General features: G+C 43.5%; 2 protein-coding genes across 2 annotated transcripts; both read left to right on the forward strand.

Moving 5' to 3' along the window:
• Window positions 1-274: 274 nt before the first annotated feature.
• Window positions 275-997, forward strand: LOC308296827 (transmembrane protein 41B-like; the record flags this gene model as incomplete). The annotated part of the gene is made up of 1 exon (XM_080740157.1): window positions 275-997. One exon carries the CDS (start codon window positions 275-277, stop codon window positions 995-997), a length of 723 nt encoding a protein of 240 aa, XP_080596283.1.
• Window positions 998-1,117: 120 nt separating this feature from the next.
• adam8a (ADAM metallopeptidase domain 8a) lies at window positions 1,118-13,791 on the forward strand (the record flags this gene model as incomplete). The annotated part of the gene is made up of 21 exons (XM_080740739.1): window positions 1,118-1,178; window positions 3,441-3,547; window positions 3,795-3,868; window positions 3,998-4,076; window positions 5,738-5,814; window positions 6,168-6,363; window positions 6,593-6,670; window positions 6,828-6,896; window positions 7,235-7,404; window positions 7,539-7,620; window positions 7,723-7,865; window positions 8,344-8,521; window positions 8,621-8,710; window positions 10,111-10,306; window positions 10,836-10,917; window positions 11,026-11,206; window positions 11,323-11,409; window positions 11,501-11,585; window positions 12,361-12,547; window positions 12,955-13,254; window positions 13,731-13,791. The coding sequence occupies 21 exons, from the start codon at window positions 1,118-1,120 to the stop codon at window positions 13,789-13,791; spliced, it is 2,583 nt and encodes an 860-aa protein (XP_080596865.1).
• Window positions 13,792-15,130: the final 1,339 nt, after the last annotated feature.

A 15,130-nucleotide genomic window follows, 5' to 3' on the forward strand; every position in this document is an offset into this window, starting at 1 on the left:
ACAACAGTGTTATGCCAGTCCTCACCCTTTGTCCCAGACAGGGCTATAGAGATGATACCAGAAAAGAGTCCCATATATGAATCTAACAACAATAAAGTATTTAGCAATTTAACAGAATCAAAGGATGGAGTAGCTGGAAAAAATGGCCAAGAAACCAAGAGAAAGGAGACAAGAGGCGGAATGTCTGCTGTCTTCACATGAGCAGCCAATGGAGACAAGTCCTGATGAGCCTGGAGAACTGAAAGGGACACAGTATGGAGAGGGCTCAGTGTCGATGTCTCTCCTCATTCTACTAGCTGCCTTTACCTGCTCTTCCTTGATTATGTATATGGTCTACAGGAACTTCCCAGAGCTAAGTGACGATGAAATGGACAAGATTAAGATCCCCAGAAACATAGATGATGCCAAAGAACTGGGGACTGTCCTGTCCAAATACAACGACACGTATTACACCCAAGTGTTGATGGCCTACTTCACAACATACATCTTCCTTCAGACATTTGCAATCCCTGGATCAATCTTCCTCAGCATCCTGTCAGGTTATCTATACCCATTCCCGCTGGCTCTTTTCTTGATCTGCCTGTGCTCTGGACTGGGTTCCTCCTTCTGCTATATGCTTTCATACCTGGTGGGGAGACCCGTGGTCTACAGATATTTCACAGAGAGAGCCCAGAAATGGTCTCAGCAGGTTGAGAAGCATAGAGAACATCTAATCAGTTACATGATCTTCCTGAGGATAACACCTCTTCTCCCCAACTGTTTCATCAACACCATCTCTCCTCTGATCGACGTGCCTCTGGGGGTCTTCTTCCTTGGAACCTTCCTTGGAGTCGCCCCACCATCCTTCGTGGCTATCAACGCTGGTACAGCACTGCACAAAATGACCACAGCCGGCGAGGCAGTGTCCTGGAACTCTGTGCTTGTGTTGGCCGTACTCGCTGTGCTCTCCATACTGCCTGCCTGTTTCCAGAGAAAGCTGCAGCAGAAATTAGAGTAGAACAGTGGTTCTAGTGGGGTCTGGGGACCCCCCAGGGGTCCTTGAAGGAGTTTCAGGAGGTTCAAACTGGGGTCCTTGAAATGAAAAGGTCTGAGAACCATTAGAAAAGAAAAACCCTGGATGCTCAGCTCAGCATCTCAGCTGTCTGGGTTGATCCTGAGCACTCCTTTCCTGGCCTTGGGTCAGCAATAGTACATGCAGCTGTGTAACTCAAATTTCTTTGTCTACACAAAACAGCTGCTGGTGGAATCTGTGACCACTGGCAAAATGAGCACTCCTGCATCCAAAATGAATGTGATCAAATCCTAGCCTGACACTCGGCCTGAATTGACATTTAGTTTCACTCCGAAACTCAATTTTAAAAGGGTGTGGCTAGCGATTCAGGGTCTGGAACCAGGCTAATCAAATCCTTGTGTCTATGTCACAAAGTATAGACTGGCCCATGCTTTATTGTTTTGGTATTTAATGAGTTGCGAAAAGTGCAGATCTTGTAAATAGAATAAACATATCTAAAACTAGACTGCACTCTGTCAAGGTGCCAACCTGCGTCTTGTGCACTCCTGGCCATATATGGCCTACTTGTGCGCCAGCAGAGCGTGCAAGTACTACTTGCTGTTTGATGCTGTCTGTATCTATCGAGGTGCCAACTTGTGCCTTGTTATTTACATCAGGTCGCACTTATTGGTGGTAACCAAGAACTATGCTCCCTTATTGGCTAAAGGCTGTGCCTTACTGTCGGGCCGGAAACAGACGGCACTGAAAGTAATACTTGCGCGCTCTGCTGGCCCAATAATAAATGAAACCAATTACATTTCACCTAAAAATCAATTTGTCTGACAATGAGCATAGCAGTAGGCTACAGTAGGTTGAAAATTGATTTACTTATATCTGTAATCAAAAACAATTAAACAAACAAAAAACAACAGATGCTGCAAACTTAAAGGACTTTCATAGGCCCTGAGTTTACACACAGTGTTTTATGAGCTAGAGCATACATGGGCAACTGGCAGCACGGGGGCCACATGCGGCCCCCACCTTCACTTAATGCGGCCCACAGGTTAATATCGAAATACTGGCTATTATATAAATTCCTCATGCAAAACAGGACCTCCTTTAATTAGTCTACTTTAGTCCATATTAGGCTAGTAGTTTTTGATGGCTACTATTAAAATTGTAGCCTACTCTTTTTATGTTCAACTTATTTGTAATAAAGTTCATAAAGTCTACATATTGTAAGTATAACTAAATAAAAAACATGCCGCATTGCGACACGTTTAGCGCTTATAGACTGGCTATTTTTAGCGACTTATTCGTGACAGTATGATGGATTGGGACATCAATTTACGAAATAGGTTACGTTCAAATATGGAGATAAGAGGTTTCTGCATGTGCAACAATATGCAATGTGGCCCCCTGGAGTGAGTGTGGAAATACAGTGGCCCCCTCTATCATCAAAGTTTCCCAACCCTGAGCTAGAGGGTGCTTTATCATCTTTAAAGTACCCTATTATTATTTATTGCACATTAACACGTGCATTGTTCGAATCCAGGAGGTTGTGTTATTAGCCCACAAAGCTTACCTGAAACAGCATAACGTAAACATCAGGAATAACCAACGGGGTTAATCACTGTCTGCTTATAGTTTGACTGTGCACATTGCTGGGTATGAATGAACTAGTATACTGTATTTGAGCTGTTTGAGTTCTGCATTTAATTCTGTCATTTGACCAGCAGATGGCGATAAAGGCCAATTGATCTTTTGCACCAAAGATGGTGGAGTGTTTCAAACTTTAAATGAGTGATGATTCATTAACTCAGACAATTTTGAAAAGCCAAAAATAAATTGATCATAATTAGTCAAATATAATATAAAGGGTATTTTATAGCCACTGTAGGCTATAAAACCCTATAGCACATGATATAGGCCTACGTTTATCTCAGGAAATACATTAGGCTAATAGGCCTACAATAAATAGCAATATATTAGTCGTAATCAAATAAATATTATAATCTACTTTTGGCTTACAGTCAGAGTTAGGCTACTTAGAAAATCTCTTTTCTTCGAATTCTGACTTCTCACTGACACAGCATGATGACTCAGTTCAATATGTTAATTTCCAGGATATTGCTCAGTGAGAGGGAGGCGGAGTGCTCTGGGGCCTTGGTATTTCCCTGAGACAGCAAGCATTAAGGCATTCATTCACAATGAGGTCGCGGACCGTTACAGATCCCAGCAGCATGTTTTATTATACTGGGTATTTTATTTGTCTCTATATCGCCTCCTGGGGTGAGTAGGCTACAGTTGTTTGTTTCCCTTTTCCTTTCTTTTTTTCTTTGTAAATCTTTATTTATTTGTTTGTTTGTCTGTTTGTTTTTCTTTCTTTCTTTCTTTCTTTCTTTCTTTCTTTCTATCTTTCTTTCACATGAAATATCATAACTTCCAGGAGTAACTGTGAGCAGTCTGAAGAATCTACCTCATGTGCTGGAATATGAAACTGTAACACCTCAGAAACTTGGGAATATAACTGAAGATAGTTTTTCTTCACACCAGGTAAAATAATTGGGTTTCTTTTTCTTGGGACATTTCATTAACATGTTTCTCATTATTTGTTCTTTTCATTACAACATATTTATAAATGGATGAAGTCACATTTGTTTCTCTCCTGCTGCTTTTCTTTGTGTGTGTGTGTGTGTGTGTGTGTGTGTGTGTGTGTGTGTGTGTGTGTGTGCGTGCGTGTGCGTGTGCGTGTGTGCGCGTGCGCGCGCGTGTGCGTGCGTGTGTGTGTGTGTGCTTGCAGACGTACCCTGACATAATCCGGTACTCTCTGACAATAGCAAGACAAAACTACACTCTTCACCTGGAAAAGAACAGGTGAGATGACTTTTAACATCACAGCAAACAACTGATTTGGCAAAAGACTACCTTAACACAGGCTTCAGTCTATTGTGCATGATGTAGGCTACTGTAGTACACTGTGCTGATCACATTTTATTATTTCAGAAATCTTGTCGGGGGAACCTATTCTGTGACACATTATTCAGAGGATGGCACCAAAGTCACAAATACTTCCTATAATAAGGTACTGTAGTGTTCTTTGCATTGAGTCATTTTAACATAGGCCTACTATTAACCACTGTATTGAGAATGACCTGAATACTGAGTGCATAGTGAGCCTCACAACTAGTACCGTGGTAGGTTAGATCTTCCTAATATAACCTTACCTAAGATATAATATTATGACAATCAAAAACAAAGCAATGGATAAGAAATGTATTAAAAAGAAAGGAAAGGGGTCATTATTCAGGCTGTTTCAAGGTTCAACCTGCTGATTAAAAAATATTTAGTTAAAGGACTTTCATTTAGGCCCACAGGTTAATATCGAAATACTGGCTATTATATAAATTCCACATGCAAAACAGGACCTCCTTTAATTAGTCTACTTTAGTCCATATTAGGCTACTAGTAGTTTTTGATGGCTAGTATTAAAATTGTACTCTTTTTATGTTCAACTTATTTGTAATAAAGTTCATAAAGTCTACATATTGTAAGTATAACTAAATAAAAAACATGCTGCATTGCGACACGTTTAGCGCTTATAGACTGGCTATTTTTAGCGACTTATTCGTGACAGTAGAATGATGGATTGGGACATCAATTTACGAAATAGGTTACGTTCAAATATGGAGATAAGAGGTTTCTGCATGTGGACAGCAACAATATGCAATGTGGCCCCCTGGAGTGAGTGTGGAAGTACAGTGGCCCCCTCTATCATCAAAGTTGCCCAACCCTGAGCTATAGGGGGGGTCATTATTCAGGCTGTTTCAAGGTTCAACCTGCTGATTAAAAAGTATTTAGTTCTCCATAGAATTCAGACCCTGAAACCTAAAGGGCAGCCCATGGGCTTGGCAGCATTCACAGGATATCCTGTGCCATCTACCCTTTGGGTTTCGTCGGTTAGCTACGCCTGTTTTTCTATGCCAGTCTAGCCAGGGCCTCGTGCCACTGGCGTGGTCTCATCCTCAGCTAAATATCACATCATCTGAGCTGTTCAAATAGGAGCAACCTTTCTTTTTCACAACTGTCAAACACAAATTAGTCTACATCAGTCTCAATGTCACACAGGATCAATGATGTTAAGGTCAAAATCATAACAAACTTAACCTCTGACCTCTGCTGACTAAATTGTCTCGAAGAACCCTTAAATACTTGAACCCTTAGCGTCCCTTTTCTGGTCACGTCATAGGCGAATGTTCTGCAAAAAATAGCAGATCTGCAAGCTCACAACGGGTCGGATATTGACACAATTGTGAGCTTGTAGATCAGCTAAGAGATTTTACTATAGATGGAGAAAATGAGGTTCCAAGCAAGGATAGAGCCCTGGGGTCTCCAGTCAATGAAGTATATCGTTGTTGTCGGGTGGAAACCTCGTATCTCCAAGTTTCAAATGTGTACGTTATTTTGCAAAGTAAAGCCCTGCTTCATCATACAAGGCTGTCGCACAAAAGTAGTGAAAACAGCAGATCTAAAAGCACACAACGCCTCGCCGTGCGAGGCGTTGTGTGCTTGTAGATCGGCTGTTTTCACTAGTTTGAATAATTTCTAAATGATAAATGCAAAAGGAACAGTTTTGGACATACAAGGTTTTCACCCGACAACGACGATATACAGTTCAAGAGGTTCATGATGGTTCATGTTGTTAGAAAAGAGCTATAACAATGCAATTCATTATTATTGTTTCAGGGTCACTGCCACTACCATGGACACATTCTGGAAGTGGAAGAGTCATCGGCCAGCATAGGACTGTGCTCAGGAATAAAGTAAGGGAAGCAGAATGTATTACCTGTAACCCAAATTAAACCCTTAGGTTACTAAGGCCAGGCTTCTCTGGCTAACCTGCGTTGTGCTGTAAAGTACATTTACCACTGATCCTCTAGTCTAGTCTAGTCTACTCAGCAACTGTGCACAGCAAGCTAAACAAAGAAAATGTGTTGTGATCGTAACAATCATATTATTTTGCACAAGTACAGTTAGTTAACCACCCTGCCTAAAAGGAGCATCCCAAATAAGTCCTTTTACGGCCTTTTTTACGTCGGAAGTCCTTGTTATGTCAAGGGGAGATATGGTGTGTTAGGAGAAATGAAATAGAATGTATCTTCTTTTCCCTCCATAGGGGGTTTGTACAGCTTCGGGACCAGGTGTACCTCATTGAACCTCTGACTGAACCAGGACATCACACTGGTCTCCATGCTGTTTACAACTATAAGCACCTGAGGAGGAAGAGAAGCTCCTGCACCAATGGAAACACAACCACATTCTATGACCATGTATCCTCCAGCCCCTCTGGGCTGTTCCAACTCAGTGGCCTGGTAAACACACACAACATGAGCACACACGCACGCACGCACGCACGCACGCACGCACGCACGCACGCACGCACGCACGCACGCACGCACGCACGCACGCACGCACGCACGCACGCACACACACACACACACACACACACACACACACACACACACACACACACACACGCACGAATGCACGCACACAGAGAAACACACACTATTTATAATATCTAACTTCTTCAATATTCAGAAAAGCAGAGCCCAGACCAAATCCCAAACTGGAAAAACACGGATTGTGGAGATGGTTCTGGTGGTTGACAACACAGAGGTATGAGATAATAGACTACTGATGAATAAACTATCACTGTTATCTAATATGATCCCAGTATGACGATTATAATGTCAATACTTGTCACACTATTTGCTTTTTTACATTTCTCAATTGTAAATGCTTTTACTGATCAAAATCTAATCTTTATTTCCAGTATAAGAAGTTTGACAGCAAGAAGTCAGTAGAGGCCAGAATGCTGGAAGTAGCCAACCATGTGGACAAGGTATCTTGCTGTTCTGACTATGATTCAACCCAGCTTCTGTGAGTTGTGAGGGTTTAGCTGAGAAATGGAAAACAAATTAGCTGATCTGCAGATCTGTATTTAATGATGAACACGAGCAAGACTAACGGTCACATTTTATTACTCTAGCTAACTAGAAGTACATTTAAAATCTGTGTCTTTTCAGTGTTGTCCAGTAGATTAGATCTATGGCATATTGGTGCCTACAGTGTGTTGTACATGTTCACCTTCATTGATCATGAGCATAAAAATAAAGTGACTTTTGACCATCACTGTGAGGTTAGCATGCATTAACAGCTTCTGTTACCTACGGTTTCCAGTTGTATCGGCCTGTGGGTGTTCGTGTGATGTTGGTCGGCTTGGAGATGTGGAACTATAGAGATCAGATAGAAGTCAGCCCTGATCCTGAGGTCTCCCTTGTGCGCTTCCTCGAGTGGCGACAGAAGAGCTTGCTTCCACGGACCAAGCATGACAATGCACAGTTTGTCACGTAAGAAACTACACTGAGTGTACAAATGTAACACAATAACAGTGAGCATTTGACTGCGTATAAGCACTGGTTCAAGATGTATTTGTGTAGCTGTTACAACATGTGTTGAATTCATTACCCTTGTACTGATTCAGAGGCGTGGATTTTGAAGGTACAACAGTCGGCTTGGCCAACACTAACGCCATGTGCACCGCCAACTCTGGAGCCGTCAATGAGGTGAGCATGCTTTAGGTTTCCTGCGTAACAATGTGTAATTCACTGGACGTTTAGGAGGAAAAGTGAAAACATATTCCGTTTTACTTCTCTCTATGTACCCAGGACCGTAGCTCAGACCCGATAGGAGTTGCATCGACCATCGCGCACGAGATGGGTCACAACCTAGGCTTGTCCCATGACACTGAACAGTGTGCTTGTGGCTCCTCCACATCAGCCAAAGGCTGCATCATGGCTGAGAGTGTTGGGTAAGCGTAACTTTGAACTTGAACCCCCAGGTAACATTCCTGTCCAACATCGCTTAGACTAGTGGTTCGACATTTCCGCTGTGGCTTTGGCTTAACCAAGCGTCCATATGAACACACTTGTCGGTGTTCACAAGAGGGAAGGCGAGTGGGGAGGCCGACCTCTGTCTTTGCAATAGTGACTCAGGTTGGTCAGTGTGTCTATTCAGTAACTAACTAGGTAGAATAACGTGTTCCTTCGCATACTTTATGTCCTCCTGGTGAAAAGCCTCACTGTCAGGTAAAAAGAAGCTGCCTTGGTGTCACATATATCCGTGGAGACGCATGGTTGTCTGTGCTCTGCCTATGACCAACTGTGGGACTAGCAGTGACAAAGGGACAAGAATATTATGGGGGATTGGGAATTGGTGTGCAACGGCTACGTTAAGAATCCACAAATCACTGACTGTACTGTAACATCCCTCTGTCTCTCTCTGACTAGGATAACGTTCCCCCGTATGTTCAGTAGCTGCAGTCAGCAGCAGCTCAGACGATTTCTGGATCAGGTGAACCCTTCCTGTCTGTTGGATACTCCTTCTACGAGTCGAATCTATGGAGGAGCAGTGTGTGGAAATGCATACCTGGAGCCTGGGGAGGAATGCGACTGTGGCACTTTACAGGTTAAAATTTAAGATCAGTAGAATAAAACACACAGAGACAGGCATGCACAATCATACACACTTACAGTATACAGAATAACCCCCTTTTCTCTTTCGCAGGAATGCAAGAATCCATGTTGTAATGCCACTACTTGCAAACTCAAAGAAGGAGCCCAGTGTGCAGAGGGAGAGTGTTGTCACGACTGCCAGGTAACACTCACACACGTACAAAGCAAACACACATACAAGCAAATATGTAGTATGTGTAGTATATGTAGTACATGGGTGCACATATACACACATATCGTCGTTGTCGGGTGAAAACCTTGTATGTCCAAAACCATTCGTCTCGCATTTATCATTTTGAAAATGATTCAAACTAGTGAAAACAGCCGATCTACAAGCACACAACGCCTCGCACTGCGAGGCGTTGTGTGCTTGTAGATCTGCTGTTTTCACTACTTTTGAGCGACAGCCTTGTATGATGAAGCAGGGCTTTACTGTGCGAAAGAACGTACAAAATGTGAAACTTGGAGATACGAGGTTTCCACCCGACATCGACGATATACAGCCTAACCTAGTCAATATAGATGTGTCAGGTGAGGGCACCGTATGACGGGAATATGGCCAATCAGTAAAGAGGAATTACCTCTATAATAATTTGGAGGCAGGGTTAGTGTTTGCATTTAATGTGACTGTAGGTATTATGCAGTGGCCTATGTTACTCAGTGCTGTATACAGTATGCGCGTTCCACATGGTATGTTTTGCATCTATCAGGCACATGCACACAAAGGAGTAGCTTCCGGATTACCTTCATAGGAGAAAGTGCCCCTTTTCATTCCCCTCATTTATATCTCTCTTGCTGAACCACACAGTTGCTCTCCGCCCTTATGGTCTGGTTTTAGCAACAAACGAGGGAACTGGTGTGGCTTAGCTCGAAAGTCTTCAGAGTATGATGTAACACTGCACAGCAGTAGATTGTCAGTTTTTCTGAGAATCTGTGGGTGGATGTAAGAGGTGTGAGGTCTACTTTGAGGACATGGATAACAACTCCTAATACGAATTTGAACTTGCTAGGATCTTTTTTAGGTGAATCACTCTTTATCTCAGAATATCTTGGTTACCTCCTATTATATTGTAATTACTCCATTTCAATGTCATAAAAGAGAATGCATTTGAAAATATATGGTTTATTAAAAGTCATAGTAAATTCATTAGTCTATGTTACTGTTTCCTCTAGTTTGATCAGAAATGATAACTCTGTGTCTTAACTGAATGTGGGTTATCACATCATGCGTCATGAAGTACTGTATCATCACTTCCACCAGTAAAGTACAAATCATTCTTGGAAGCAACTCATGCAGGAAATGAATGACTTCTGAGGTTGCATCATGATCATCCGTGTTCTGACATGAGGTCACTCCCTAAAAGAATGAATGTTCTTTTTTACGTTTAATTTGAAATACTTCCTTTTTCTTAACCATCTTATCATTGCCCTTAAAAAAGTGGTGAGAGATGAATCTTTTCTGGATCTACATGGAAACTGTGCTGATTATACTGACTTGAATGATTTTGTATAAAACGTCCTTAATCCTTTCTTTACCTTCAGTTAAAGCCAACAGGCACCATGTGTAGACCAAAGTCAGGGGACTGCGACCTGACAGAATACTGCACAGGTTTCTCTGCCTTCTGCCCCGCTGACGCCTATACGCAGAATGGCCTGCCCTGCAACTATGGACGTGGATACTGCTATAATGGACAGTGTCCTTCACATAAAGAACACTGCAAAAGACTCTGGGGACCAGGTAAAACAACAATATCATATCACAGTGGTTCTCAACCTTTTCAGGCCATGACCCCCAAAATAATCATATTTTAACTGGAGACCCCCCACCCAGACGAGCACTATTATTTTGTATAACGCGGTTCTAAAATATCCGATCTACCTGCTCACAACGCCTCGTGTTGCGAGGCGTTGTGAGCATGTAGATCTGCTATTTTCACAAGTTCTGCCTCTAATTTGGCCAATGTTTAATTTGTCATTTTAGAAGTATCAAAAAGTCCTTCAATTGTCACTTTAGAAATGTGCAGATACCCTCTATAGTATACACTTAAACTTTATGTTGGTTTGTTTACTGTAGAGTGAGAAAACAATGTTAATCATCTGGGGACCCCCCCCAAAATAATTTGGGGACCCCCCTGGGGTTCCCAACCCACAGGTTGAGAACCACTGTCATATCAGCAATGTTGTAGGACACGATCCACAAATCTGCTTGTTTCTGGCTCATCAGTTTGATTCCGATGTATAAAAACCTCTAAATGACTCTGGTTCAGATGCTGAGGTGGCTGCAGATGCCTGCTTCAACAAGGAACAGAAATGCATGAAGACGCTGTTTGGACAGAGGTGTTCCGACCGGTATGTGATCATTCCCAATCCCAACTTCCGCTGCATCTCAAAGCCAGTCAATAGTAATGGTGTGTATTGTTTATTGGGGACACTATTTATGTGGGCTTTCTCTGGCAGGGATCTGAAGTGTGGGAAACTGTTTTGTACTGGCGGCTGGGAGTTCCCTGTCACATCCAGGAAGTCCTTTGTCACGCTATCAAATGGTGTGACATGCAATGAGGCCACCATGGACCCTAAAGACGACTACCCATCGGATCTGGGAAGGGTCCCAACTGGCACCAAGTGTGGCCTTAAAATGGTATGGAAACAACCCATGTTGAACTGACGAAATAAAAGCTAATAACACTCAAGCATCTATAATTGTATTAGTTCCTATTCGTGTGTGAATTCTGTCATACTGTATGGGCCTCTCAGGTGTGTTACAATCAACGATGTGAACACACGAGCAACATCAAGACTTACGGAACAGATGACTGCTCTGCTAAATGCAACAACAACGGGGTGAGTGAGACATGTCTAACCCAAATATCATTCATTCATTCATTCATTCTAGTACAATAACAGAGGGTTGACTAGAACTGTTCTCTGACAGGTCTGTAACCATGAGAGGCAGTGCCACTGTAACCCTGGCTGGGCTCCGCCCTTCTGTGATATGAAGCTCTCAGAGATGCCCACAGGTACTGCATGTGTGTGTGTGTGTGTGTGTGTGTGTGTGTGTGTGTGTGTGTGTGTGTGTGTGTGTGTGTGTGTGTGTGTGTGTGTGTGTGTGTGTGTGTGTGTGTGTGTGTGTGTGTATGCATGCGTATGTGAGTGCATGCATGTGTGCGTGTATGGCATGGCGTGGCGTGATGTGGCATGCGTGTGTGCAAGTGTATTAATACGGTATGCATGCACTATTTATCAAATGTTTACAAACTCCATATCTGTTCCCCTGTGCTCCGAGGAGTTAATCAAGAGTTAAAGCTGGAGGGAGATGTCCTCATGGTCTACTCTAGAACAACTGAACTCTGTTCTGATGAGCACAATTGAACACTGATTTAATGGAATTTCCCTGTTAGTCTGTTATACATTACAGTTCTGCTTCCTGTCTGGTTGACGTTCGCTGTGAAATGTCCACCCCCCCCCCCCCCCCCCCCCCCCGAGCAATGGCCGATATTCAATCAATGCGTGCGTGTGTGTGTGTGTGTGCTCACACAGGACCAGATTTTGCTCTTGTAGCTGGCATACCGTCTGCTGTAGCCTTCCTTCTGCTGCTAGTGGTGGTCATTGGAGGTGTAATATGCTGCAGGAGAAGGAGACAGTGTCCAAAGAGGTAAAACCAGGCAACGTTCATTTCCTTCAGTCATGGTGATCATATTATTCTCTAACAATGAGGCCATGCAAAAAAAACGAATAGGGTTTTCTTTCCCCATACCATCTTTGATCAGAGCCTCTGTATTTGTTTCTCAACAGGTATCTCCACTCCACCGCAGGACAGTCAAACCCACTGTTTCGTTCGGGCAGTGCTCGGGGAAGCCCTCGGAGCTCACACATCAGTCAACCCACATTTGTGGAGTCTTCAGCCACTCAAGTCTGTAGACCTCTGTTTTCTGCACTGCCACTGTGTAGAACTACAGTACCCAGCAGACCGGCTCCACAAGTGAGATTCCCTTTTGATATAACTGATTTATACCATCATTTTACTGTATAAAAGGACCACGTTCTGCATCCTTCCATCGTGTTGCGTTCAGTGCATTCATATTTATACCTGTTGTGTTATCCTGAAAATAAGAATAAGAATTTGTTCTTAATTATCCACTTGAACCTCAGCATGCCTATTCTGTTGAGATGCATTTTTTAGCTGGTAGATCTGCTGTTTTTGATGAAGAGGTTTGGTGTGTAGACTGAGAAAAGCAGTCAGAGTTCAGTTGTAACTCAAGTCCATTTCACTAAGACTGAAAGTGTTTTAAGTGGTTAATGACAAGCCAGATTGGATAAAGATACAAACCTTTGTGACATTTACGCCTTCACGCTGTTTAACTCCTCTCTGTCTCCTTTCCTCACCAGCGACCAGCTAAAGGACCAGGTGTATCTCACCCTCCACCCGGACCTAGTGTTCCTCATCCTCCACCCGTTAAGGGGCCAGGTGTATCTCACCCTCCACCCGTTAAGGGACCAGGTGTACCTCACCCTCCACCCGTTAAGGGACCAGGTGTATCTCACCCTCCACCCGTTAAGGGACCAGGTGTACCTCATCATCCACCCAGCCAACCAGGTGTACCTCATCATCCACCTGTTAAGGGACAAGACGTACCTCACCCTCCACCGAAGCAGCCAGGTGTACCTCTGCCATCTAAGACTGAACCGGTAAGACAGCAGTATAGTACACAACACAGCATGGAATCCTCTCTAACCCAGGGTTTCTCAAATGGGCTACATGGAGGAGGTGCCTCAGGGGATACCGAGAGTGTAAAATGTAATCATGCTTTTACTATTTTGCTTAAATTGACAAACTGTGTGAACCTGCTGATTACAATATTACAATATTACACGAGAGGGTGTGTGCTTTACCGTGATTATTGGCACGACAGTCAGGAACGAGGCTTACTGGAATATTAAGGTCACAAAGTTCAAATAAATGTTCTCAGGATGTACTATTAATTGCATTTTCTTATTTGTAATGTTATATTCTTTAGGTGGGTTATCATTCATTCATAGCATCATATGCTATGGCTTTCTCTTCTTGTCGTCGGGGAAAGGGGATTCTGAAGCTACTGCTCTTACCTTACTGTGTCTCTCTTTAATGTCTAAACTCAGTGATTTGTACACATGTGCTCCTGCAGACTGGAAGATCACCCAAGCAACCAACTGTTGTCCAAAGTAAAGTTGCATCTTTTGAGGTGAGGATAATTAGAACACACTGTAATGTTTATAATGATCATGTTAGTATTGTTGATATTGTTGTTTTTTTAAGCTTGGATACATTTTACACATGTTTGTCCTCCGTCTCCCTGCTAGAAAAACCAGCACAGACCAGCACAATTTTCATGCTGGTCTGTGCTGGTCTATGCTGGTTTATGCTGGTTCATGCTGGTCTGTGCTGGTGCTGGTGCTGGTCTATGCTGGTCTGTGCTGGTCCCATGCTGGTCCACCAGCACAGACCAGCACCAGCACAGACCAGCATGAACCAGCATAAACGAGCATAGACCAGCACAGACCAGTACAGACCAGCACCAGCACAAACCAGCACATGTTGTGTTTTACTGCTGGTCTGTGCTGGTCCAGCATAGACCAGCACCAGCACCAGCACAGACCAGCATGAACCAGCATAGACCAGCACAGACCAGCACCAGCACAAACCAGCACATGTTGTGTTTTACTGCTGGTCTGTGCTGGTGCTGGTGCTGGTCCAGCACAGACCAGCATGAACCAGCATAGACCAGCACAGACCAGCACCAGCACAAACCAGCACATGTTGTGTTTTACTGCTGGTCTGTGCTGGTGCTGGTGCTGGTCCAGTATAGACCAGCATGAACCAGCATAGACCAGCACAGACCAGCACCAGCACAAACCAGCACATGTTGTGTTTTACTGCTGGTCTGTGCTGGTGCTGGTGCTGGTCCAGCACAGACCAGCATGAACCAGCATAAACCAGCACAGACCAGCACCAGCACAAACCAGCACATGTTGTGTTTTACTGCTGGTCTGTGCTGGTGCTGGTCTGTGCTGGTCTGTGCTGGTCTAAGCTGGTCATATACAAATAGGGACAAACACCCATTTTAACTAACAGGTTCCAGTGGCGCCGAGGATAAGTGCAGGACTGAAGTGCCAGAGGTAGTAAGTTCGAATCCCACTCACACCCACAATGTCAAAAATAATGTCACAATCTAATATTGTCAAATACAGAACAGGATTCAAGCACCAGAGCAAAGAGCAAATTAAACCAGCAAAGACCTGGTCCACTTCTCAGGGGGGTCCCTGACCACACCAGCACAGACCAGCACAGACCAGCAGTAAGCGCTGGTTTGTGCTGGTGCTGGTCTGTGCTGGTTTAGATGGTGGGACCAGCACAAACCAGCACAGACCAGCACCAAAACACAACATGCGCTGGTTTGTGCTGGTGCTGGTGCTGGTCTTACTGCTGGTCTTGTGCTGGTTTTTCTAGCAGGGCTATCTGCAGTACTCAGTATAATTTTGCAAATGATTTGATTTATATTTAAATTGTATTTATAATGTTTTCTAG

The sequence above is a fragment of the Nannobrachium achirus genome, assembly GCF_963921795.1.
Source record: "Nannobrachium achirus genome assembly, chromosome: 13".
NCBI classification, from domain to species: domain Eukaryota; kingdom Metazoa; phylum Chordata; class Actinopteri; order Myctophiformes; family Myctophidae; genus Nannobrachium; species Nannobrachium achirus.